Source organism: Pleurodeles waltl, chromosome 5, assembly GCF_031143425.1.
Source record: "Pleurodeles waltl isolate 20211129_DDA chromosome 5, aPleWal1.hap1.20221129, whole genome shotgun sequence".
NCBI lineage: Eukaryota > Metazoa > Chordata > Amphibia > Caudata > Salamandridae > Pleurodeles > Pleurodeles waltl.
Genome location: NC_090444.1, coordinates 25,439,448 through 25,450,365, shown reverse-complemented (window position 1 = coordinate 25,450,365; position 10,918 = coordinate 25,439,448). Strand labels below are relative to the sequence as shown.

The 10,918-nt window shown below is 48.4% G+C and overlaps 1 protein-coding gene across 1 annotated transcript; it reads right to left on the bottom strand.

The window, feature by feature from the left end:
• Positions 1–2,680: 2,680 nt before the first annotated feature.
• LOC138296944 (olfactory receptor 2K2-like) lies at positions 2,681–3,613 on the bottom strand. The gene has a single exon (XM_069236463.1). The coding sequence runs from the start codon at positions 3,611–3,613 to the stop codon at positions 2,681–2,683; it is 933 nt and encodes a 310-aa protein (XP_069092564.1).
• Between the last annotated feature and the right edge of the window lie 7,305 nt (positions 3,614–10,918).

Here is a 10,918-nt window from a genome sequence, read left to right as displayed (position 1 = left end):
ATTCACCTCTGACCAACCTCTTGCTCTCCTGGACCCCCGTCAATGACAACAACATCATCGAAATCGTGAACAGCATCCACTCCTGCTCTCCATCTGATATCTGCCCTTACCACATCCTTAACAAAGCAAGCTCCGTCATCGCACCCCAACTACAGAAGATCATCAACAGCTCCTTCGAGTCTGCCACCTTCAGGGAGAGCTGGAAACATGCCAAGATCAACGCCCGCCTCAAAAAACCCAAGACAGACCCAAAGGACCTCAAGAACATCCGGCCAATCTCCCTGCTCTCCTTCCCAGCAAAAGTCTTTGAGATGGCTTTCAACAGACAACCAACCCGCTTCCTTGAGGAGAACTGCACCTTGGACTCTTCCCAATTCGGATTCCACAGCAACCACTGTACTGAAACTGCCCTCATCGCCGCCTCCGACGACATCAGAACCATACTGGACAGTGGCTAAACAGTGGCCCTCATCCTCCTGGACCTCTAGGCCGCTTTCAACACCGTCAGCCACCACACCCTACGCTCACTACTCAGCAATGCAGGAATCCACAACAGAGCCCTGGACCGGGTCACCTCCTATCTCACTGGCAAAACCCAGAGAGTCCACCTCCCCCATTCTGTTCAGAGGCCACCAAAATCATCTGTGGCGTACCCCAGAGTTCGTCCCTGAGCCCAGCCACCTTCAACGTCTTCATGGCCCCGCTCGCTATCATCACCCGATCCCACAACCTCAACATCATCTCATATGCCGACAACACCCAGCTGATCCTCTCCCTCACCAACGACTCCGCCACGACCAACCTCCATGAAGGAATGAAGGCCATCGCCGAATGGATGAAGAGCAGCTGCCTCAAATTCAATTCCAACAAGATAGAAATCCTCATCTCCAGCTCCACCCCCTCCACATGGGATGACTCCTTGTGGCCTGCCACTCACAGAGCCACTCCAACTCCCACCTACCATGCACGCAACCTAGGATTCATCATGGACTCCTCATTATCCATGACCCAGCAAGTCAACACCATCTCCTCCTCCTGTCTCAACACCCTTCGCATGCTTCAAAAGATCTACAAATGGATTCCGACCGAAACCAGAAGAACAGTCACCCAAGCCCTCGTAATCAGTAAACTGGACTACGGCAATACCCTCTAAGCAGGAACCACGGACAAACTCCAGAAGAATCTGCAACACATCCAGAACCCCTCCGCACGTCTCATCCTGGACATACCCTGCCACTGCCACATCACAGACCACCTGAGAAACCTGCACGGGCTCCCAGTCAACAAGAGAATCACATTCAAACTCCTCACCCACGCTCACAAAGCATTGCACAACACCGGACCACAATACCTCAACAGACAGCTCTCCTTCTACACCCTGACTCGACATCTCAGCTCCGCTGAACTCACCCTTGCAACCATCCCATGCATCCGCAGAACTACAACCAGTGGTAGATCATTCTCGCACCTCGCCACAAAAACGTGCAGCACTCTTCCCAGCCACCTGCGCCAGACCAAAGACCTCCTTACCTTCAGGAAACTTCTCAAGACCTGGCTGTTCGAGCAGTAGCAGCACCCCCCTCTATCTCCCCCCTCAACCCCTTGAGACCCTCACAAGTGAGAAGTGCACTTTACAAATTCCTGATTGATTGAAAGCCAGCCATTTAAAAAAAAGAAAAAGCTAGAACAGCTCAAATGTATAAAAGCTTGGAGTGCAAAAATGAAACATGCTCTCTCTGCTTGTCGTTGTAAGCTAAATAAATTGAACAGAAGAAAGAAAAACAACTTTCTGTTTCTGTTGCATTAAACGGCTGCTATAATTAAGCTTCCTGAACTGACCTGCCTTTCAACTCAGCTGATGGTTCTCGCAGCCGGCATTGTAATGTCAGAACTAAACTGAAATCAACTGCAATAATTTATTGTAAATGAGTTCTGGTGCCTTTTCTTTGCAATCGGCGACTGGGTGCATTACGTCAGTTGTAAATAAAATAGAGCCAGGTTAATATACGGGGATTACAGACCTCCGTGTACTATAAATACATTATTAGACTCAACCAAAACCCAAAATCAGAAATTCCCTCGAGTGCATAAAGTGAACTCCATCTATTCTGCTGCACACTTAGAAAGGGGAAACACCTCTTCTGATTGTTTTTGTGCAGCAAGGTGCTCCTTCCTGCACAAAAACAATAAATCCTGCAACACAGTCCCCCTTGCACCATGATGTAAGGGTGTCTGCGCTTGAGCGTGGCAGCCTATTGTGCACCAGCCAAGATCCAAAGGATAGGAATGTGCTGTATCCCAAAGATATGGCGCATTCCTGCCCTTTTCTTGTGATGCAGGGCAGTTCCAGAAGAACCCTTGCAGCACTGTCCTGCGTCAAAACTTTGTAAATGAGGCCCTAAGTTTAGAGTTAGGTAGAGATGTATGGTTACAGTTGGAGCTAGGGTTAGGGTCAGGGTCAGGGCTAGAGTAAAAGTTAGGTTTATAGTTAGGGTTAGTGTTAATTTAGCTTTACGGCTAGGGTTAGTGTTAGGGTAAGGGCTAGGGTGAACGTGATACTGCTGTGGAAGCCTCGGTGTCCAACTTTGCTTCTGCTTGATTGAAAGAATCACAGTAAAATGTTGAATAGTTCAGGGTATTGCAGCATTTTCCCATAATGATTTATAAATCATCATCTTTACTAGGATATATTTGGGTGACCCAATTTCTTGAAAGCCACTGTCACATCCTTGTTTCTCAGAGTGTAAATAAGTGGATTGAGTGCTGGAGCCACCTGTCCATAGAATACCGCAGACACCTTGTCCACCTCTGAGGAGAGCGTTGACTTGGGCTTCAAGTAAATCCCCATGGCTGTTCCATAGAAGAGAACAACGACCAGGAGGTGGGACCCGCAGGTGGTGAATGTCCTGTGCCTTCTGTCCGCTGTTGACATTCGCAATATGGTGGAAAGGATCCGGAGATAGGTGAAAAGAATCAGACAAAGTGGAGCAACAAGACTGACAAAGGCAAAGAAAGGAGTCGAAATATCAGAGAAGTTGGTGTGAGTGCAAGTCAATCTGGATACAGCTTGTAGTTCACAGAAAGTATGGTCAATGTCCTTGTGCCCACAGAAGTGTACCACTGGCAGGATGACCACTGATGTCAAAGAGATGAGAAATCCACTGGCCCAGCAAAGTACTGTTAACTTGACACAGACTTGACTGTTCATAATCTGATGATAGTGAAAGGGTTTGCAAATGGCTGCATAGCGATCCCAGGCCATCACTCCCAGAAGGAAGCATTCGGCCTGACCCAAGGAGAGCGCAATGTACATTTGAGTCATGCATCGGGAGTAGGCAATGCTGATGCGCTGAAAAAGTAGCCCTTCCAGGACTGTGGGACCACTGACCGATGAGTAGCAGAGATCCAACAATGCCAGATTGCAAAGAAGGAAGTACATGGGCAAGTGGAGCTGAGAAACAGCAAGCGTAATTATGATGAAAAGGCTGTTTGCAATGAGGGTGACCAAATAAATTGCAAGGAGCACTACAAATAAGGCAACCTTGGTTTGAGGGTGATAGGGGAATCCAAGAAGAATAAACTCAGTCACTTGGGTTTCATTTCTATTTTCCATGTGATCTAATTATCTGCAGAGAGAAAACACAAACAGCAGAGACATGCTAAAAGTATAATCATTGCACCAAAAAGTGGTAATGCATGAAACCCATTTTCTTACATGAAGTAGACCTGATGGAAAGTAATTAACAATGCAGATTTAGACAGGGGGAGAACAAAACACAGAGTTAAGAACTGAGATAAATTGAACACCATATTCTGAGAGGTGTTCATTCTTATTTTACCCTGGATTACCACCTCTTCTCAAGAATGTTCTTGAAATTGGTACACATGAGAGCAACAGGCGTGCCTGTAGGAAGGTAGCCTCTTTCTAGCTTTGTTACCCCCACGTTTGGCCTGTTTGTGAGTATATGTCAGGGTGTTTTTACTGTCTCACTGGGATCCTGCTAGCCAGGGCTGTAGGAGGCTGGCCTGGCTTATAGTGGGTACCAAGGGTACTTACACTCTGTGCCAGGTCCAGTTATCCCTTATTAGTGTAGAAGAGGTGTTTCTAGCAGCTTAGGCTGATAGAAGGTAACTATGACAAAGCAGCTTAGGCTGAACTAGGAGACATGCAAAGCTCCTACTATACCACTGGTGTCATATGCACAATATCATAAGAAAACACAATAGACAGATATACTAAAAATAAAGGTACATTATTTTTATGACAATATGCCAAAAGTATCTCAGTGAGTACCCTCAGTATGAGGATGCCAAATATACACAAGATATATGTACACAATACCAAAAATATGCAGTCATAGCAAAAGGAAGTAATGCAAGCAATGTAAAGTTACAGTAGATTGCAATAGGAGCACATAGGTATAGGGGCAACACAAACCATATACTCCAAAAGTAGAATGTGAACCACGAATGGACCCCAAACCTATGTGAGCTTGTAGAGGGTCGCTGGGACTGTAAGAAAACAGTGAGGGTTAGAAAAATAGCCCACCCCAAGACCCTGAAAAGTAGGTGTAAAGTGCACCTATATTCCCCAGAGAGCACAGAAGTCGTGATAGGGGAATTCTGCAAGGAAGACGAACACCAGCAATGCAACCAAAGTGGATTTCCGGACCTGTGTACCTGTGGAACAAGGGGACCAAGTCCAAGAGTCGCGACAATGTTGAGAGAATGGCAGATGCCCAGGAAATACCAGCTGAGGGTGCAAAGAAGCTGCCACCCAATGGTAGAAGCTGTGGATTCTGCAAGAATGAAGAGGACTAGGAACTTCCCCTTTGAAGGATGGATGTCCCACGTCGTGAAGAAGCTTGCAGAGGTGTTCCCACACAGAAAGACCACAAACAAGCCTTGCTAGCTGCAAGGGTCGCGGTTAGGGTTTTTGAATGCTGCTGTGGCCCAGGAGGGACCAGGATGTCGCCACTTCGATGAGGAGACAGAGGGGGCACCCAGCAAGTCAGGGAGCCTTCACAGAAGCAAACAGCACCCTCAGAAGTACTGGAACAGGCACTTGGAAGAGGAGTGAACCGGAGTCCACCTGAAGTCAGAAAAGGGAGTCCCACGACGCCGTAGGACAACTCAGAAGGTTGTGCATTACAGGTTAGAGTGTCGGGGACCCAGGCTTGGCTGTGCACAAAGGAAATCCTGGAAGAGTGCACCGGAGCCGGAGCAGCTGCATATCATGCGGTACCCAGCAATGCAGTCTAGCGTGGGGAGGCTAGGACTTACCTCCACCAAACTTGGACTGAAGAGTCACTGGACTGTGGGAGTCACTTGGACAGAGTTGCTGAGTTCCAGGGACCACGCTCGTCGGGCTGAGAGGGGACCCAGATGACCGGTGATGCAGTCTTTTGTTCCCTGCGGCTGCAGGGGGAGGATTCTGTCATCCCACGGGAGATTTCTTCAGAGCTCCTGGTGCAGAGAGGAGACAGGCTATCCCCAGAGCATGCACCACCAGGAAACAGTCAAGAAGGCGGCAGGATAAGCGATACAAGAATGCAGTAGTCGTCTTTGCTACTTTGTTGCGGTTTTGCAGGCGTTCTGAGCAGTCAGCAGTCGATCCTTTGGCAGAAGGTGAAGAGAGAGATGCAGAGGAACTCTGGTGAGCTCTTGCATTCGGTATCTGAAGAATTCCCCAAAGCAGAGACCCTAAATAGCCAGGAAAGGAGGTTTGGCTACCTAGGAAGGAGGATAGGCTAGCAACACAGGTAGGAGTCTATCAGAAAGAGTCTCTGATGTCACCTGCTGGCACTGGCCACTCAGAGAAGTCCAGTGTGCCAGAAACACCTCTGTTTCGAAGATGGCAGAGGTCTGGAGCACACTGGAGGAGCTCTGGGCACCTCCCCTGGGAGGTGCAGGTCAGGGGAGTGGTCACTCCCCTTTCCTTTGTCCAGTTTCGCGCCAGAGCAGGGCTGGGAGATCCATGAACCGGTGTAGACTGGCTTATGCAGAGATGGGCACGATCTGTGCCCATCAAAGCATTTCCAGAGGTTGGGGGAGGCTCCTCCTCCCCAGCCCTGACACCTTTTTCCAAAGGGAGAGGGTGTAACACCCTCTCTCTGAGGAAGTTCTTTGTTCTGCCTTCCTGGGCCAGGCCTGGCTGGACCCCAGGAGGGCAGAAATCTGTCTTAGGGGTTGGTAGCAGCTGCAGTGAAACCCCAGGAAAGGCAGTTTGGCAGTACCCAGGTCTGTGCTAGAGACCCGGGGGATCATGGAATTGTCTCCCCAATGCCAGAATGGCATTAGGGTGATAATTCCATGATCTTAGACACGTTACATGGCCATGTTCGGAGTTACCATTGTGACGCTATACATAGGTAGTGACCTATGTATAGTGCACGCGTGAAATGGTGTCCCCGCACTCACAAAGTCCGGGGAATTTGCCCTGAACGATGTGGGGGCAACTTGGCTAGTGCCAGGGTGCCCACACACTAAGTAACTTAGCACCCAACCTTCACCAGGTGAAAGTTAGGCATATAGGTGACTTATAAGTTACCTAAGTGCAGTGTAAAATGGCTGTGAAATAATGTGGGCATTATTTCACTCAGGCTGCAGTGGCACGCCTGTGTAATTATTGTCAGAGCTCCCTATGTGTGGCTAAAGAAATGCTGCAGCCCATAGGGATCTCCTGGAACCCCAATACCCTGGGTACCTCAGTACCATATACTAGGGAATTATAATGGTGTTCCAGTATGCCAATGTAGATTGGTAAAATTGTTCACTAGCCTGTTAGTGACAATTTTGGTATACAGAGAGAGCATACCCACTGAGGTTCTGGTTAGCAGAGCCTCAGTGAGACAGTTAGGCATCACACAGGGAACACATACATATAGGCCACAAACCTATGAGCACTGGGGTCCTGGCTAGCAGGGTCCCAGTGACACATAACAAACATACTGAAACCATAGGGTTTTCACTATGAGCACTGGGCCCTGGCTAGCAGGATCCCAGTGAGACAGTGAAAACACCCTGACATATACTCACAAACAGGCCAAAAGTGGGGGTAACAAGGCTAGAAAGAGCCTACTTTCTCTCACCCCTAGGCCTATTTCTACCTATTGCATCCTATTGTGATTCTAAATTTTTGCACTACTTTTCTTACTGTTACTTACCTGTTTTGGGTTTGTGTACATATAATTTGTGTATAGTACTTACCTCCTAATTGAGGGTATCCTCTGAGATACCTTTGGCATATTGTCACTAAAATAAAGTACCTTTATTTTTAGTAACTCTGAGTATTGTGTTTTCTTGTGATATTGTGCTATATGATATAAGTGGTATAGTAGGAGCTTTGCATGTCTCCTAGTTCAGCCTAAGCTGCTTTGCCATAGCTACCTCTATCAGCCTAAGCTGCTAGAAACACCTCTATTCTACTAATAATTGATAACTGGACCTGGCACAAGGTGTAAGTACCACAAAGTACCCACTATAAGCCAGGCCAGCCTCCTACAGTGCGATCATTTCATTGGGAATACATACAAGTATATAATTGAAACCATCTGTGTGGTACTCTTGACTTACTACATGGACCAAGGTCTCTGAACTTCTCCTCCAGCACAAGGAAGGTATCAACTATGTGACAAAGAAGGATAAGTCCACGTTTCTAAAGGTTTGTGGCCGCTCTGATCCATACTGAAGCAAGGAACTTTGAGCTACTGTAGGAAAGTACCATCTTGCCTGGCATGTTACCCCCATTTTTCACTGTATATATGTTGTTTTAGTTGTATCTGTCACTGGGACCCTGCCAGCCAGGGCCCCAGTGCTCATAAGTGTGCCCTGAATGTGTTACCTGTGTTATGACTAACTGTCTCACTGAGGCTCTGCTATCCAGAACCTCAGTGGTTATGCTCTCATTTCTTTCCAAATTGTCACTAACAGGCTAGTGACCAATTTCACCAATTCACATTGGCATACTGGAACACCCTTATAATTCCCTAGTATATGGTACTGAGGTACCCAGGGTATTGGGGTTCCAGGAGATCCCTATGGGCTGCAGCATTTCTTTTGCCACCCATAGGGAGCTCTGACAATTCTTACACAGGCCTGCCACTGCAGCCTGAGTGAAATAACGTCCTCGTTATTTCACAGCCATTTACCACTGCACTTAAGTAACTTATAAGTCACTTATATGTCTAACCTTTACCTGGTAAAGGTTGGGTGCTAAGTTACTTAGTGTGTGGGCACCCTGGCACTAGCCAAGGTGCCCCCACATGGTTCAGGGCAAATTCCCCGGACTTTGTGAGTGCGGGGACACCATTTCACGGGTGCACTACACATAGGTCACTACCTATGTGTAGCTTCACAATGGTAACTCCGAATATGGCCATGTAACATGTCTATGATCATGGAATTGTCCCCTCTATGCCATCCTGGCATTGTTGGCACAATCCCATGATCCCACGGGTCTCTAGCACAGACCCAGGTACTGCCAAACTGCCTTTTCAGGGGTTTCACTGCAGCTGCTGCTGCTGCCAACCCCTCAGACAGGTTTCTGCCCTCCTGGGGTCCAGCCAGGCTTGGCCCAGGAAGGCAGAACAAAGGACTTCCTCAGAGAGAGGGTGTTACACCCTATCCCTTTGGAAAAATGTGTTAAGGCAGGGGAGGAGTAGCCTCCCCAGCCTCTGGAAATGCTTTCATGGGCACAGATGGTGCCCATTTCTGCATAAGCCAGTCTACACCGGTTCAGGGATCCTTAGCCCTGCTCTGGCGCGAAACTGGACAAAGGAAAGGGGAGTGACTACTCCCCTGACCTGCACCTCCCCTGGGAGGTGCCCAGAGCTCCTCCAGTGTGCTCCAGACCTCTGCCATCTTGGAAACAGAGGTGCTGCTGGCCCACTGGACTGCTCTGAGTGGCCAGGGGCAGCAGGTGATGTCAGAGACTCCTTCTGATAGGCTCTTAACTCTCTTAGTAGCCAATCCTCCTTCCTAGGTAGCTAAACCTCCTTTTCTGGCTATTTAGGGTCTCTTCTTTGGGGAATTCTTCAGATAACGAATGCAAGAGCTCACCAGAGTTCCTCTGCATCTCCCTCTTCACCTTCTGCCAAAGGATCGACCGCTGACTGCTCAGGACGCCTGCAAAACCGCAACAAAGTAGCCAGATGACTGCCAGCAACCTTGTATCGCTTCATCCTGCCGGCTTTCTCGACTGTTTCCAGGTGGTGCATTCTCTGGGGGTAGACTGCCTCCTTCTTGCACCAGGAGCTCTGAAGAAATCTCCCGTGTGTTGACGGAATCTTCCCCATGCAACCGCAGGCAACAAAAGACTGCATCAACTGTCCTCTGGGTCCCCTCTCAGCACGACGAGCGTGGTCCCTGGAACTCAGCAACTCTGTCCAAGTGACTCCCACAGTCATGTGACTCTTCAGTCCAAGTTTGGTGGAGGTAAGTCCTTGCCTCCCCATGCAAGACTGCATCGCTGGGTACCGTGTGATTTGCAGCTGCTCCGGCTCCTGTGCACTCTTCCAGGATTTCCTTTATGCACAGCCAAGCCTGGGTCCCCAACACTCTAACCTGCAGTTCACAACCTTCTGAGTTGTCCTCCGGCGTCGTGGGACTCCCTTTTGTGACTTTGCATGGACTCCGGTTCACTCTTCTTCCAAGTGCCTGAGGGTGCTGCCTGCTTTTGTGAGGGCTCACTGACTTGCAGGCCGCCCCCTCTGTCTCCTCATCCAAGTGGCGACATCCTGGTCCCTCCTGGGCTACAGTAGCATCCAAAAACCCTAACCGCGACCCTTGTAGCTAGCAAGGCTTGTTTGTGGTCTTTCTGCATGGGAATACCTCTGCAAGCTTCTTCATGATGTTGGACATCCATCCTCCAGAGGGGAAGTTCCTAGTTCTCTTTGTTCTTGCAAAACACCAATCTTCTTCCATCCAGTGGCAGCTTCCTTGCACCCTCAGCTGGCATTTCCTGAGCTCCTGCCCACTCTTGACACTGTCGCGACTCTTGGACTTGGTCCCCTTGTCTTACAGGTACTCAGGTCCAGAAATCCACTGTTGTTGCATTGCTGGTGTTAGTTTTCCTTGCAGAATCCCCCTATCACGACTCTGTGCTCTCTAGGGGTTGTAGGTGCAATTTACACCTACCTTACAGGGTCTTGGGGTGGGCTATTTTTCTAACCCTCACTGTTTTCTTACATTCCCAGCGACCGTCTACAAGCTCACATAGGTTTGGGGTCCATTCGTGGTTCGCATTCCACTTTTGGAGTATATGGTTTTTGTTGCCCCTATACCTATGTGCTCCTATTGCAATCTACTGTAACTTTACATTGCTTGCATTACTTCCTTTTGCTATTACTTGCATAATTTTGGTTTGTGTACATGTATCTTGTGTATATTTCTCATCCTCATATCCTCATATCTGTGTATTGTGTTTTCTTATGATATTGTGCATATGACACCAGTGGTATAGTAGTAGCTTTACATGTCTCCTAGTTCAGCCTAAGCTGCTTTGCCATAGCGACCTTCTATCAGCCTTAGCTGCTAGAAACACCTCTTCTACACTAATAAGGGATAACTGGACCTGGCACAAGGTGTAAGTACCTCTGGTACCCACTACAAGTCAGGCCAGCCTCCTACAGAGGGTATTGCAGCAATGGCTGTCTGAGGGTACACCATTTCGATTACAACTTCAATGACCCTGGCTTTTTCTTTTCCACCAACTTGGAGGATTGCCAGCAGACAACAGGCAGCCACTTGCTTGTCTTTCAGGTATGCCTGATTGGGATAGGAAGAAGGGCTAATACCACAATGCTTTCAGGTATGGACATCAGGGTGTAGGTAGGAATTACCAGATTCATTATTAGACCGCCAGCTAGCGTCATTCCTGGACGCCAGAAGGGCTTCATATTTAAGGAACGATGCTAGC